Source organism: Oryzias melastigma, linkage group LG10 (assembly GCF_002922805.2).
Source record: "Oryzias melastigma strain HK-1 linkage group LG10, ASM292280v2, whole genome shotgun sequence".
NCBI lineage: Eukaryota > Metazoa > Chordata > Actinopteri > Beloniformes > Adrianichthyidae > Oryzias > Oryzias melastigma.
The window spans coordinates 2,949,515-2,965,669 of NC_050521.1; the positions used below are offsets into that span (position 1 = coordinate 2,949,515).

Below are 16,155 nucleotides of genomic sequence, written 5' to 3' on the forward strand. Positions count from 1 at the left end.
CGGAGGGCCGGATCTGGCCCCCGGGCCTTGACTTTGACACGTGCTCTAGTAAAAATGATTTAAAGTCTGTCTCTGAGCGACAGGAAGCCAGAGAAAAGCCATGTGTTATTTATGAGCACAGCACACACAGTGGAGTTTTCAGAGTCCACATGTGTACTGAGTTTGATCAAAATCGTTTGATGCTCATTGCTTTGAATGCCTCTCAGTGGGAGGTGGTTCTCTCCGATATTTTATGAAGTCATCAGCAGCAACTTGCCAAGTTTCTTACGGCTGGGGACCATAACTCTGCAGACAACTACTACAAAACATGCCAGACAGGTCTGGCTCCCTCCCCACACTCAATCGATTTCAAATTGTCTCTTGGAGCTTCAACAAGACGAGCGCTAGACGCTTCAGTCAAACACTCCAGTCTGCCTGCCCTGCCTCTGCCGCTCGGGTGAATGCCTTCATCAGTTCTTCTTTGACAAGTTAACATTTCTCCATCCATCTTTCACCTCCTTTAACCTTCCACCCCCCTCCCTGCTGTTTTCCTTAAGCAGTCATCAGGACTAAACCTAGAGGTCCTGAGGGGAGCTTCTAATTTCTTGGCTCTGACTGTTTCTGTAAAATAAGCGCTGTGTCCTCATAAGGCGCATCGAACCTGCTGCCTCTGAAAACCCGCCGCAGCAGTTAATCTGACAGAGGCAACATCTGCAGCCTGAAGCACGCCGCCTCTGTGGATGGACACTTACTGTTTACTGCACTTTAATAAACTCTGCAATTAAGCGAACCAAACCATGGTTTTATAATGTGACCAACCGGCCCTTTTCAAAATGATCCTTCAAAACCACTTGATTACACTTTGGACTCAGAACCAATCATTCCAGGAGTTTGGTCTGCACCAGAACAGGGGTTCTGCTTACAGGTGATTAATCCGACCCTCTCATTTAGAGTACTTTATTTCTTTATAGGGATATGGATTCGATTAATACATTTGAATCGATTTAAGCTTAATAGATCAATAATCGATTCATAAATATATAAATCAATTTAGCAGATAAAGCTAAAGTCTGCTAGCTTGATGCTACCGATGAATTAATTTCCCATAGGATAGCTAATGCTAACGCTCGGTCAACCTAAATATGTATAACTGACTAACTGATTAAATCTTTATTTTAATTTTCTAAACTCTTAAGGAAATATTTTTAAAGTAACCATTTGTGGTCTAAAACATTGTTTTTTCCTCATACTGTCTTCTTCTGGAATAAGGTGTACAGCTATAGCACGATCACCACCTAGTGGTCAAACTGAAACGTCCTCCAGGAGAAGCAGAACAATGTTTCCAATGTTAATGATCTGAACATTTTAGTTAGAACTTCTGCTTTAGAGAATCCATGTAACTCTGGATGATATTAACAATCTCATTATTTCACTGATACATTTACAGTATGTGAACTGGATCAGATTAATATCAATATATTAAAAATATATAGCAGATTATTCATGTAATTCTAACAACTATGTCTAAATGTGTAAACTTAAAATTTAATTGAATTGAAGAATCAAAAGACTTGGAAAAAAATCTGAATGGAATCAATTCTGGAAATGATTATGTATATCTATGCAGGCCTGTGTCTTTATTATCAGGTGGTGAGAGATTTACCAACCATGCAGAGACTGTCTTTTTTTCATATTCACAGCTGAACTCATCTATTTCTATCTTCAGCATTAAAAGTTAATGTCTGTGCATTGACTTAAATAAAAGTTTAATGAAATATCTGATGATTGACAGTCAGTCACAGAGAGAAAATTTGTCAGGGTGGCATAAAAAAGGTCTGGGCAATCTTTCTTTCATGGGTTATTTCTGGGCAGAAACAAAAAGTCATATTTTCCAAGGAGGCAAACAGTTTCATAAAGAGTAACCATTGATGTGTCAGGCGTCTGATAAGCTAAATCATCAGAAGGAGTCTCAGTCTGACAAGAAAGACTCAAAAAACAAACAAAAACGTTGAATTAATGTCAGTTCAGGGAGAATGAAAAAGACTGCCCGGAGCATCTACTTCTGCATGAATGGAGCCTTTCTATGATCACAAGGAAACTTTTCCCGGGGGACCTGGAATTTCAACAGGGTTTCCCCCTCTTAAAGACGCGCGCGCGCACGCACACACTTGTCAGTTCACTCCACTTCTGTCTGAATCGATGCAGCTGAAACTGGCAGCCACTCCTGAAGTTTTCTGAAGAATGAAAGTTTTCTTGCAGACTCTAGAACGCGGCAGCAAAGACTCACCGTTTTGCTCTTTCACACCTGGAAGGTGAGACTTGATGACGTGACTGGACTCAGTTCCCGCGCCATACTGTTGGAGAAGCGATGCCAGCAGGAAAATGAATGACAGGCTCATTTGGATGACTTGTAGTTGGCGATCACACAGCGCTGCGGACGGGCGGATGGGCATCAGCACACGCGCACGGGGTTGGGAGGACTCCAGTGCGCGCTTGGGCACGTTCGGGGCGGACAGACGCTGCGCGGAACTCGCATAATCTTGATTATTAGTCCTTCAGTAGGAAATGAAATTTCAACTGGATGAATGAGAACAGTCCTCGTCTAGTCTCCAACCTGCCGCCTCTGGGCAGTGCACGCGCACGAACACCTGTCGCCTCTGTTCAGGGTTGGATTCCGGGCTGAACGAAGTTTGCTCTTAAACTTTCAGTCTTGGCATTACATGGAAAATCGCCCTTTGGCACGCGTATTATCCACGGCACCAGATCATTACAAGCGCCAACACGCACTATGGTTCGCGTGCGCGCCCACAGTGCGTTCTACTCTCCGTCCCATAAATCCCGGCATGTCTTTACGCATTAGAGCCGGAGCTCACGCACAAAGAAGCAGGGAGGGAGTCCCGCAACCTGATCCAGTCTGTGCCCAGAAAACCACCACGGACTGGACTGGAGCCTGAACCCGGAGCCGGAGACTGCAGACGGGCTGGAATGTCGTGGCGCGAGCGCGGCTGGCTCACTTTCTGGAGACGCGCAACAGGTGCCACATATAAAGTAGAACTTCCGAGTAGAGGAAACTCCCCAACATGTTAACTATTGCTTTGCTGTCTGATGTGATGGAGCCCCGCGCGGGGCGCAGGTTCTAGAGCCCCCCCCATCCCTCCTCCTCCCCCTCCTCCTCCTCACAGGAAACGCTTTGTTCACTTTCAAAGTCTCAGAGCTCTTTTCGGGACTCTTCCAGATGAACTTTCACATCAGAAATCTGTAAAGTTCTTTCTCATTATTAATCTTGTATTCGCCCATTTCCACATACAAGTCAAACCTGATCAAGTTCTGTCAGCCGAGAGATGAGTGAAAGTGAATGCAGTGTAATTTTACGGGGAAATGATCCACTTTTATCTCAGTGTTCAGTTTATTCCCATAAGATTCAAAGTGCAAACATAGCATCATTCAGATTCTGGAGCTGCAGGAATCCAGGTGAAACTTTCCATTAAAAAACATTTTCAGTTTTTACTGGAAGAGAAATGAGAGCTGAGAGAGATGTCTGACATGCACTTTGTGCTCTGTTGTGTGTCAGGCGAATGAAATGTTGAAGAGCTTCTCAATTTGTCTTATCAAAGCAGACACCCGCTCAGAACAATCCTCCCTCCTGTTCCCAATTTCCTTTCTGCGCGGCACCGTGCACTGCCTCATCAGGGGTGTTGCACATGCTTCCCCTCATCTCCCATCCCATCGTCGGCACATCTATCAGTGTGTCCTCCTGCTGCAGTCGAGTGTGCTGCTGCACACATATTGAACCCATTGGGCCGGACTCATGATGCAATGCTGCAGCAATTTAACCCGTCTCACCGAGGCGAGCCCAGGAACCACAGAGCACGTTGGAGAAGCTTTTCCGCAGCACAAAGGACTGAAGGAGGCTTTTGTGGTTTTAATCAAAGGTAATGGTTGAAGAAAGAAGGGATGGAGTCCCGATGTAGTCATTTAATAATTGTGCTGCCCCTGTGGAGAGGGGCATTGGGAAAGCTTTGTGTGCTTGGGCCAAAGCATTAGTGTAAAGGAGAGTATCACATTCCAGCCCTGCAAGGGCCTGCAGCAGATGTCAGCACTCCACAATGTGGAATCCCTCTCTATGTCCACATGCACACAAACACACACACTCAATCACCACATGAGGTTTCTCTGCAGACGCTGGCTATTTTGTCTCCTTGCCCACATTTGATCAGTACTTCCACGGTGGTCCTGTGAAACCTGGAGACTTTGATACAAAAACATCAAATAAACAGAGGAAATTAGGAACAAGGGAAACCTTCTGGGTCACAGCTTTCATGCAGAGACATGCCGACCCGGAGGGGGGGCTCTGTGTCCACCCAACTGAGTGGAGAGGGAAATGTACACAACATGAGCTCACAGTCATCGGATCACAGCTAAATCCCATTAGGCTCGCCTGCCTGTTAGAGGCGCACACTGTGGAAAAGAAGGGAAAAAACTTCATCCATCAGTTTGGAGGACATGCAGAGACTGGTCAATGTAAAACATTTGGTCTCTGTGAGACGGAAGTCTGAATGTTTGGACTTTGTTTGGCATTAGAAACAGCAGAGAGTCTGGTCCTCTGTGCACTCTGGCCTTCAGGCTGCAGGATTTCATTGTGTTGGTGTGCGATGATGGAATGGATGTTTATGAACATGTATATATTTTTTTTAATCTCATGCCAACATTTTTCCTCAGTTTTCTCTTCCCTCCTATTTAGAATGCTTCAACCACATCCTGATGCTTTGAGCAGACGGAGGTCTTACCTGATATTCAGTAGCGGCATGTGTGCAGTCATGAGAGCAACTGCCCCAGCTGCACTTGGCCTTGAAACCAGAGCCCCCTTGTGGTGCCCCGCAGAGGTGGCCTCAGCTGATTGTTGGTGAAGTGGAAAATGTCATGGCTCTGCTATGGACTGAACTTGAATGGAAGCTTCTATTAGGAGTTCATGTGTTTTCGGATCAAGCTCTTTGTCTGATGGAGTCACTCATCCATTCTTCCATGATCAAATCTGTTGACTCTGTGCAGAGTCATGCAGGAGCAAAGCTTCTTCTTCATCCTTTACTTTCTATTTTTCAGCACACTCTTCCACAGAAGGAAACCGAGGCATGAATGATCTGTGGCAGCTTCCTGTTTCATCTGGAAATGATGTCTAATATCTATACACAGAGACGTTTGCTCCCTCATGACCTCCTGCAGGTGCAGCTCACTTGACTAAGAACTTAAAGTAAAATATGTAATAAAGTTGTTTGTTTTGCAGTATATTTAGTTCCCATGAAAAATCTGTTCGACTATTTACTCCGGAAAAAACAAAGGTTAAGGAATGTTGCATAAATGCTTCTGCTAAAACATTTTAAATGTAGATTTCATGTATTTTATTCATTTTCTGGACTTTGAAGACATTTCATGACTTAGTCTAATCTCATGGAGAAAATTCAAGAGATATAAAAGTTGTTTCATTTGACTCCTTTAACTACAACTTCGCATTAATTACAGTTTTAGAAGATTTTTGACCTAACAACCTGATAAAAATCATCAAACCAGAATGTTTTTTCTGGATTGCAGGATCTCGTAGGAGCTTCACTGCAGAGCAGAGTGGAGTGGAGACAGCATGCAAGTGTGGAAAAACTAACAGGGTCACAACCCCACAAGCAGCAAATCACTCAACAATTAAAGTGGAAGTGGTGTGTCAGAACATGGTGGAGGCCCCAAATGCAGGAGACAGGAACTCAACACACTTAATAAAGTTAAAAAAAAAACATGAAAAGCCCATGGAGAAACAAAAATGTCAGACCAAAACAGAGCAGATGAACTGTCAATGAGGAACTGAAACCCAAACACTTAAACTCACTGAGGTTGATGAACTAAATGAAGACAGCTGTGGATGATTAACCTGAACATGGTGAGACTGACGGGGAAACAGAACACGTTAAAACCTAAACACAGAATCATGATATGTAGATGAATGAAACTTCACATCAAAACTGAAGTTTAGGTGAATTTTAAAGACATGCTGAAAAAAAAAATAAAATGAGTCCTGGAACAAGCAAACTAAAGAAGATCATTAGACAAAACTTGTCTGGCTTTTTTATATGAAAAAATCCTGAAGACTGAAAACCTTCCAAAAAATCCAGTAGCTTTTGATGTCAAGTCTTTGAATAAAAAGATAAATACATGCATCAAACTGCTTTTTATCTGTCAATGATTTGTCAAGGATCATTTTTAATTAGCTCAATGTGTTATCTATGTATAATAATACATATGTCTATTTATGATTAGAACTAATTACATCTGAGTGATACCAAGAAAACATATTCTGATTCTGACTTCATTGTGACTGTGTGGTTCAACATCTGCCATTTGGACAGGCAAACTTCAAATGACTCGGTCTAGCTGCTTGTTTGTTTTTAACAATCCTAGAAGAATATACTCCTACTACCTGAAGCTTGCTGTCCTGCAGAACACAGATGAACCTGAACTCAGAGGTCAGACAGAGGACACGATGGCTTGAAGTGTGAATCTTTCTGTGTTTGTTACGTATGATCACCATGAAGAACCAATGCAGGCCCTGAATGCTGGTTTAGATTTTTAGATGTCACCAGTGACTGTGCAGGGCGGCTGTCCATCAGTGTGAGACAAGGATCAACCTGGGACCTTCATGAATGTAGAGTCCATACTTCTACGGTGTAGGTATTTGCTGCAAAGTGAAAACAAATTCAAGAATGGTGTTGGTTCTTCCGCACCTGGTTTCAAACTAAAATAGGTTTTACCAGTACTTAACCATAATGTTCTGCTCACAAACAAGTAGAACATATTTGATGGTGCAGGGGCAGACATTGGAGCTTATATATTTTTTTTTCCATGAAGTTTACCCATGTGCACTGACCTTGAGGGCAACATAGAGGTCATCGTTTCAGACCCCACCGACAACCTGTTCTCGTCCTACTTTAATGTCAGGAAATATAAATGTACCATCAAGGTTTATCGGGGTGTGCACGGCAGGACATAAATAGAGTAAAGACATACAGGTTGGTGTGAGTGAGAAGGATGCAGAGGAGCAGCTTAAATGGAGATGGGTGATTCACTGTGGTCATCCAGAAGATAAAAGGTAAAAGACAAAGAAAAGAAATTTGTGATTTTAAAATTTCTTCATCTTTATGATTACTTTGTCATATTCAACTCTAATAATTTGTGTTCCTAGCTCCTTCAGATCATTTTTATTGTCATTATGAGATGATTTTCATAAAGTTTTCCAGCAAACCAGCAGAAAATAAGGAGGGAAGGGGAACTGATTGTCACCAGGGTGTCTCCTGTGGGAAAGTAGTTGAGGAAATCGAGCTTCTATGCCAAATATCATAGTTTCACAGTAAACCCCATCAATCCAGTGTGGCATATTTCTGGAAGGGCACACCTCTGCATGTCACACGAATGCTTCAGGGACAGTCAAGCAGGATTTTCACAAACAGCATGAAGGAATCCTGCTGTTCAGCACAAACCATGACCCGTGAATTTAAACATTCAGCTTTGTGTTGCTTTATTTGTGTATGCAAACAGGATTACATTTCAGGGAAAGATGTGGAAAGGCCACCTCTGTTGTTTGACATAAAATGATGAATGGTTTATGGATCAAAGTAACAGGAAATTCAGTTTAGTTGTTTTCTCTCCTATTAAATAGAAAAAAGATTGGATTCTCTTCAACAAGACGAGACTCTCATCTCAGCCCAGATTTGAAAAATGACCCCAAAAAAGGGGGCCTGGCTATTTGGACTGAGCAGGGAGGGAGGTGTGGCTTGGAGGTAACCAAACAATACATTTGTCCAGTGCAGGGTCACAGAGGTTGCTGGTGTGAAACTAACACACTGACAAATATGAACTGGACTGATGTTCTCTGGTGTCACCCATAGGAGTCTGGAGGTTGAAAAAGAGAAGCCCAAACATTTGCAGCTATTTCAAGAAGACTTCACTCCACCAAACTTGTTATTCACAAATTAGATGACTGCGTAAGTCCTTAGAGTCCGTATGTTTTGTTTGGATCACTTATGAGTCCATCCATTAGCAAATCAAAAAACATTTTCTGCACAAATCTAAGGAAAAAATGGGAAAAAAAGGATTATTCTTGCTCCTGGCAGTAAACATGGAAGTTAGAACACAAGCGGAGCATCAGTAACAGCTCCGAGAAAACCTCTGACAAAAACAGGACAGAAGAAGAAGAAGAAGAACAAGAATAAGAATATTTATTTCTATAGCACTTTTCGCAGAACGGATCACAAAGTGCTTAACAAAGAACATAAAATCAGAAGACACAGGGAAATAAAACCAATAATCAATAATAAAACAGCTAAAAACACAGTAAAACATAGTAATACAAGGGCTAAGATCAACTAAAAGCTCTTCTGAAAAGAAACGTCTTGACCTGGGATTTAAAACACTCAACGCAACAGCAGTGGGAGGGAGTTCCAGAGACGAGGAGCAACAGCTTGGAAGGAGACGTCTCCTCTCGTCTTAAAGCGGGTTTTTGGGATGCTTAAAAGATTCTGACTGGAAGACCTCAAGGATCGGGCCGAAGAGTACCGGGTTAAAAGGTCACAGATGCACGTCGGGGCTTGACCGTGCAAGGCTCTAAAAACTAAAAGTAAAATTGTAAAATCAATTCTGAATTTGACAGGTAACCAATGTAAAGCAGACAATATCGGAGTGATGTGTGTCCGTTTACTGGTTCCTGTTAGAAGCCTTGCTGCAGAGTTCTGGACGAGCTGAAGACGGTTCAGGGAGCGTTTGTTAAAACAAGTAAAAAGAGAGTTACAATAATCTAAACGAGAGGAAATAAAAGCGTGAATAATAGTTTCCAGGTCAGACCGAGACAAGATACTTTTTAATTTTGCCACATTTCTTAGATGATAAAAACAGTTCTTTACAAGCTGTTTTGAGTGGCCTTCCAGAGACATGGACTTATCAAACAACACCCCAAGATTTCTGAGACTCGACTGGACAGAAGAGCTCAGAGACCCGAGGTGTTGTCTGATAGAGGGAATTTTATTTTCTGGGGCAAAGATCAATGTCTCGGTTTTCTGGGAGTTCAAAACTAAATGATTATTACACAGCCATGTTGTGATGCTTGTTAAACAATCCAACAGGCTTTGCAGCTTGTTATAATCATTTTCTGGGAAAGAACAGTAGAGCTGGATATCATCTGCATACAAATGATAAGAAACGTGGCTGAATTTATTGATGAGTTCCCCAAGAGGAATCAAATATAAAATTAATAAAATAGAGCCAAGTACGGAGCCCTGGGGAACGCCACAATTTACTTTTTCCACTGCAGAGCTTAGGGAGCCGACAGCCACATTAGGCAAGGAAAGTTTATTTGTACAGCACATTTCATGTACAGAGAAGTGCTTTACATAAAACATTAAAATAAGCAATCAAAAGAAATAATAAAAATGTGATCATTAAAATAAAATTAAAAGAAAGTAAAAAGATTTTAATTTAAAACAAGCATAGATAAACAGTGCAGACGTAAACTTTTGAATACATATTAATCAAATGCAGCTGAGAACAGGTGAGTCTTTAACCTGGATTTAAATACACTGAGTGTTTCAGCAGATCTAAGGTTTTCTGGAAGTCTATTCCAGATCTGTGGAGCATAGAAGCTGAATGCAGCTTCTCCATGTTTAGTTCTGACTCTAGGAACTGATAAAAGACCGGATCCAGATGACCGGAGAGGTCTGGCTGGTACATACTGGGTCAGGAGGTCAGTCATGTATTTTGGTGCTAAACCATTCAAAGCTTTATAAACCAGTAACAGAACTTTAAAGTCTATCCTCTGACAGACAGGTAACCAGTGTAAAGACCTCAGAACTGGACTGATGTGGTCTACTTTCTTGGTCCTTGTGAGAACCCGAGCAGCAGAGTTCTGAATAAGCTGCAGTTTCCTGATGGATTTTTTTGGTAGTCCTGTAAAAACACTGTTACAGTAATCAAGTCGACTAAAGATGAAAGCATGCACTAGTTTCTCCAGGTCCTGCTTAGACATCAGATCTTTAATCCTTGAGATATTTTTGAGATGATAATAGGCTGATTTAGTGACTGCCTTAATGTGTTTATCAAAATTTAGGTCTGTGTCTATCACTACACCCAAGTTTCTGGCCTGGTTGGTAGTTTTTAGTTGAATAGATTGAAGCTCTGTAGTGACGTCCAACCTTTTTTCTTTAGCCCCAAAGACAATAACCTCAGTTTTGTTTTTGTTTAATTGAAGTAAGTTGTGACACATCCAGTCATTAATGTCCTCAATGCATTTACCAAGAGCCTGTACAGGGCCTCGGTCTCCTGGTGTCAGTCTAATATATATCTGTGTGTCATCTGCATAGCTATGGTAACTAATGTTGTTGTTCTTTATAACCTGGGCCAGTTCGTCAGTTCTTCCACTAAGGTATGAGATAAACCAATTTAAAATTGACCCAGAGAGACCGTAATCATTGTGAAGACGTTGGATTAAAATGTTATGATTAACGGTGTCAAACACTGATTTCAAATCTAAAAGCACAAGGACAGTGTACTAGCCCGAGTCAGCTGCCATCAAAACATCACAGGATGGCCTGTGAGACATAATACATACCTATGTGACACAAACTTTACTGTATTCTGACACAAGTGGTCAGGAATAGGTGGTTGGGGACCCGAACACAGGAGACCGGGCTTTAGTGACTGAAACTGAATATTTAATAAACTAACACTGAGGCCGCTCCTCTTCATGTGCCTGTTCCAGAGGAGGGTCACCAGGACTCCTCTTCTTCATGCCTGCTCCTGAGGTGGGATTCTGATACCCCTCACATCAGTCTGGCTGCACGAACCCTAAATGCTTTCTGGTTTTTGTTCTGTTCCTCCATGTCTCCTCCTGCCAAGGGTTTTATTTTTGGGCATCTGGGATCTGCCCTTTTGGGGAGTGGACTTTGGTTTGGTTTTTGTCAGTTATGTTATGGGTTTTTCATTTCATTTCAGTTAAATTCTCTGTCTATGTAAGTGTCTGGTTTTCAGTTCCTCAGTGTCAGGTCTGCTCTGTTTTGTTCAGTCACCATATTTTTTCTCCTCTGTTTCAGTTTATTTATTACTGTAAATGTTTTACTTTTCTGCCTCCTCGCCTGGTCTCCTGCATTTGGGTCCTCCACCACCGCTTCCTGACACAAGTGTTTTTTTTTCTGTTTCTGGTGCACCATCCTGCTTCATCCAATGAAGAAACTAAAGTCCCATTAGAACTGGTTTAAACCCCCAAATCTTTTTAAGATGCTGAAGGCAAATGAAGAAGGCTGAGCAAACAAAAACAAAATACCAATAAATGTATGCAGCTGGTGTTCTTTGACACATAAAGTTTAGGAAGTTGCCAAGCAGATCACTGAAACTACCCAGAATGATTCTGTGCTTCAGTAGTCTATTCTCATTTGTTTCAAGCAAAAGAACCAAACACATGATGACTGAATCTTATGTCATTAGAAAAGTCAAATGAAAACAAAACAAAACACGATTCAACTGAAACCTCGCGACAGAAAAGAGGATAACAGAGGACCTGAAGAGACTTAAGTGGTTAGTGTTTTCTGCTATACCCATCTAATGTTTCTACCTCATCCATCCACCCATCATCTGTCCGTCATCCATCCATCTGGAGCCAGCCCAGCTGTTTTTTTAAGAAGGCTGGGCTCATTCTGAACAAGTCGCCATGTCTGTTGCCGGGTCCCACACACACTGTTGCTATCCTTTCAGCAATCATTTCATTTTCTACATATTCCCCATGAACAGATGCAATATACTGTGTATCCTAAAAGCGTAAAGACTGAGGGATATCAAAGCCACATGAAGCAGCTGAGGAAACAAAACAAGGTGTAACAGGAAACATGAACCAGAATGAAGCACAAAACCAATAGGAAGTGAAGTTACCTCAAAAAGACAATGTGAGTCTGATAGAGGCATTCATGATTGAAACAACGCTCCTTTGTAATCAATCTCTTTTTGAGTGTAATGAGCAGAAGAGGTGAGTATGAGGGTTGTGACGGTGCCAAATGGCTTTTAATATCAAATCAACTGGTCAATGCAAGGAAGACCAAGAGGAGGTTTGTGGGTGTAGAGAAGGAGGACATGAGGGTGGGTGGTGTGAGTGAGGAGGATGAAGAGCAGAGAGTTAGCTGGAGGAAGGTGATGTGTGTGGTGACCTCTGAGGGAGCAGCTGACAGACAAAGAAGAAGAAATGATTTCTTTGATACTGAGCTCGCAGCCCAGGTTCTGCAATCAAGAAACTGATTAGGAACTTGAAGCTGTTGCTCCACAAAACAAAGTCACTGATTGTAGCACCATCTTTTAACTGGAAACACAGTGATGGTGTTAGACCACTTTAAAGAGTGCACCAGGAAGACCTCATCCTCATCCTGTCTTTGGTTTGTGAAGACTTGCAGAATGAAGCTGAGAGATATACAGTATTTGTGTTCGTTGTAAATGACATAAAATGTGGAAAACCATGGCAGAAAGATGGAATTCTCTCCCACATAGTGTGTGGAACTACTAACCAGAGTCTGTTTATCTTGCTTCTTCAAGCCTCCTATTCACCAAACACAGTCAACAGATGAAACGATTTAGCAGAAAAGATTTGGCCAATAATTTAATGTTCCTGATTGTTCCACAAAAGGCTGGATTTCCCTTTACTTTTTGAGTTTAACAAATCAAATGATGCAGATCTCCTATTCAGAATGGAGGCTCTCGTGCGCGCGCTCTAATCCGTGCAGCATCCATGTTTGCCGCCACTCCATGTTCCTTCCTCTGTGATCACGCGCATCAGCTGTTCCAAAGCACACACCAACTCCCATGAACGCTGAGGCGTTTCGTGTGCCTTCATGTGCGTGACGGCTCTGGTTTGATGTCACGTCCTGCGCGCGCGGCAGCGGCTGGCCGTGGTGCTGATGGAGCTGACGCTCTCCAGCTCCGTGAAGCCGCTACTGCGCATGTTACATGACAGGTGCACGCAAGCCTCCATCTTGGGCATCCCAGGCTGAGGCGAGCGCGCGGCGAGCCTCTAGCCACGCTGATCCAGTCAGAACAGGGAGCAGGCGTGGAGGCAGAACATGGCACGGAGCCAGAGGAAACTTTTCCCTGTGAGCTCCCTCAACTAAATGTTTTCCTGAAGCGAGCGGCGCAGGATGGAGAGGAGGAACGGCGGCTGCTCTGGACGCCTCTGATAACGAGGATCTGCTCAGTCAGCTCTGCTGATTCTGGCTTTGTGGGGATTCGACAGGTGGATAAAAAGCAAAAGGTGAGTGCGAGTAGCTTCTGCTGCTTTCTGCTGAAGCACGGCGTGTTTTGATGCTGGCTGGCGCGCGCTGCCATTAAGTGAAGCTGCGCGCTCACGCTCACATGTATGAGCATCCTCCTCCTGCTTCCCCCGTCATGGTGGTCGCTGTTTGCGCCCTTTCTCCTGACCAGCCCTCCGCTGCAGGAGGCTGCCAGCTTCTCTCCACTCTGCTGGGGTTAGGGGAGACTGAAGCAGCCACAGGTTGGAGAGCTGCGCGGTTTGGGAGCGCGTGTGTGCGGCACAGATAGGGCCTTCAGGGGTTAAGGCAGGTAGAAAACACATCAGTCAGTGCACTGAATTCTGCTACTGTCATGTTGCAAAAGTTTCCTTTTACCCCGAGAAATATGGAGTTATTGTCACTCTCATGAGATGTTGTCCCTCCTCCTTCAAAGAGATGTTGTCTCACCACAGCAAACCCAGTGGACACCGTGTTCAGACTGGAGCTCCATGTTGACCTAAAGGCCATGGGCCAGGCATGTGAGGCTGTCTGAGTCACTGCATGACTGCGCTGCAGCGCTGACATTGCCAGCAGCCAAACACAGCAAGGACATTGCTGTTCCATGGTGGCACGTCCAGCCAGCGTCCAGGTCACTCCACCATGGAAGACTTCCAGGACAGACATTTTTATGAAATTCAGAATAAAAATGTTCAAATTTTACAGTTTTACTTCATTGAACCTTTAACACCAGAGCTCCAGTGTTTATGTTGTTTGATTTACTGTAATTTTTTTTTTTATTGTGAGCACAATCAAAGTAATTCCAGTAGATTCTGAAGGAGAAAAGCGGCTCTTGAGCCACTTTTCTCCTTCAGAATCTACTGGAATTACGTTGATCGTGTCAACGGTTGAAATGTTACGGTATGTTAAAAATCTTGTGCTTTAGGGGTAACCAAACAAGGCAGTTGGAGGCTGACTCTCATCTCAGCCCAGATTTGAAAAATGACCCCAAAAAAGGGGGCCTGGCTATTTGGACTGAGCAGGGAGGGAGGTGTGGCTTGGAGGTTAGCTTTATGAAATGAGACCGACCAAGCAAAGTGATGCAAGTTTCTCCTCAAAACTTTCTGAGGAGGTTGATTATTTTTCGTCTCATCCTTCTCCCGAGGACGGCGCTCGTGGTTCAAAACCTTATTGTTTCGAGCCGCTGGCTGAAGACCCTTCTTTTGCAATGCCCTGCAGCAGCTGAGGGTTAACAGGACCAAAGGGGACCTGTGTCTGAGAGTGGTAAAATGCTGCTAATTAGCTAATACGTTTGCTAATGAAGGCTAATGTATTAAAGGGTAACCAAACCCTAAATCAACTTTTTTTGGCTTTTGGCCTCTAAAAATGGGGCTTTAAAAGTGTTGTCTGTTGATCATTGACAAATTTTTGATACATTAAAATAAAATTGTTTCATTCTTGAAAATATAGTCAAATACCGCCTGTATGCTGCCCCCTACATGTTGAATCTAGGTATTACAGTTGAATATTGTGGTCAAACTTTGTAAGTTTCAGAAATCTGACCTTATGAACTGCAGCTCCAGTAATGATAACAGTCCTGCCACTAAGCCCCACCCCTCTGACTGGATTTTCAAATTTCGGCTGTGGGTGGAGTCAGCCTCCAACTTTCCTGTTTGGTTACCCTTTAAGCAAAGAATTCTGAGTGAAATGTTCATTGCAAATCCATCACCAGGACAGAGTTTGCTGGATTCAATGCCAATAGCACTCAACCTTTGTTCTCTAACTTCCAAGTCCTCTAGAAAGTTGTGCAAGCCAGTAGATTTTTGACAAATGAAGGCAAAACACCTGGCTACAAGCCATGCTAAAGCTAATGACCGACTGTAACAGAATGAAAGGTGGGCGGGGCTTTTATACTGGAGTTGAGAACATGATGGTGCGAAACCTCTGGGACTCACACCAGTTGACCAATCACTAAATTCAACTTTGATACCTTGTTTCAACCTGTAGGGGGCAGCAGACAGTTTTGACTATATTTTAATTAGTCAAAACATTTGGCAATGACCAACAGACAGCACTTTGGAAGCCCCAGTTTTAGAGGTCAACAGAATTGACTTAGTGTTTGGTTACACTTTAAGCGTCACCAACGACACCTCAGGTGTTAAAGGGTTAAAGTACTGATTGAATATTTAAATTTACATTTTTTTAATACAGGGGAGATGTTTAAAGCTCAGTGTATTTCTACCTGATCTCACAAGCCGGTAAATAAAGTGTTCAACAACTGTAGCTTCAAAATCCTGAATGATGTCAACAGTCCTTGAAAATTTTTCTTTTTTTATTCTTCTCCCCTTGGGTGTCCTGTGGACTTGTGGAGGACACATCAGACTGTATAAACCAGACTGGAGCTGGCACAGCTCCTCTCATGTCAAACCCAGACCTTCTGTCCGGCACATTACCCTCTAAGGACCTTCAATTTGATCTCCTTTCTACAGTAAATGTGTCATGAAGATAACATTTTATCATTTCATGCTGCATGCATGCCTTGAGTTTATGAGTGGCCTCAGCAGCAGGGTCATCCTGAGCACCCCCTCCCACCTTATCCAGCTCCAGCTGTCTGTGTCTCTCTGTCTAGAGCCACAAACTCCCGTTGGATACAGTCTGATCCAAACTGTGCTGGCCCCTCAGCTCCTGCTTCTTTTTCCCTATAAAGAATAAAAACAAAGCAAAGGTTCATGTAAAATGAAAACGACTTCTGAGCTGACTTCTGGTTGACTTATGTTTCCAAAGAGTCGCCTTGAATTGATGCCAGTGCAATGTTGATATGACATATTTTGATCTGTTGCCTTGAATCTGTGTTGTTGGGTAATAAAACGTGTGTTGCCTTCGGTGGTAT

The 16,155-nt window shown here is 43.0% G+C and overlaps 2 protein-coding genes across 2 annotated transcripts in view; one reads left to right on the forward strand and one right to left on the reverse strand.

The window, feature by feature from the left end:
• The window catches only part of pdgfc (platelet derived growth factor c), a 50,255-nt gene extending 47,164 nt beyond the window's left edge, over positions 1 to 3,091 (reverse strand). The window contains exon 1 of the mRNA XM_024262559.2: positions 2,267 to 3,091. Coding sequence (XP_024118327.1) covers positions 2,267 to 2,432 — 166 coding nt within the window. The 5' untranslated portion in view covers positions 2,433 to 3,091. The remainder of the gene's footprint in view (positions 1 to 2,266) is intronic.
• Positions 3,092 to 12,803: 9,712 nt separating this feature from the next.
• The window catches only part of glrbb (glycine receptor, beta b), a 37,018-nt gene continuing 33,666 nt past the window's right edge, over positions 12,804 to 16,155 (forward strand). Inside the window, exon 1 of the mRNA XM_024262596.2 lies at positions 12,804 to 13,291. The gene's annotated coding sequence lies outside the window, so the exon portion shown is untranslated. The remainder of the gene's footprint in view (positions 13,292 to 16,155) is intronic.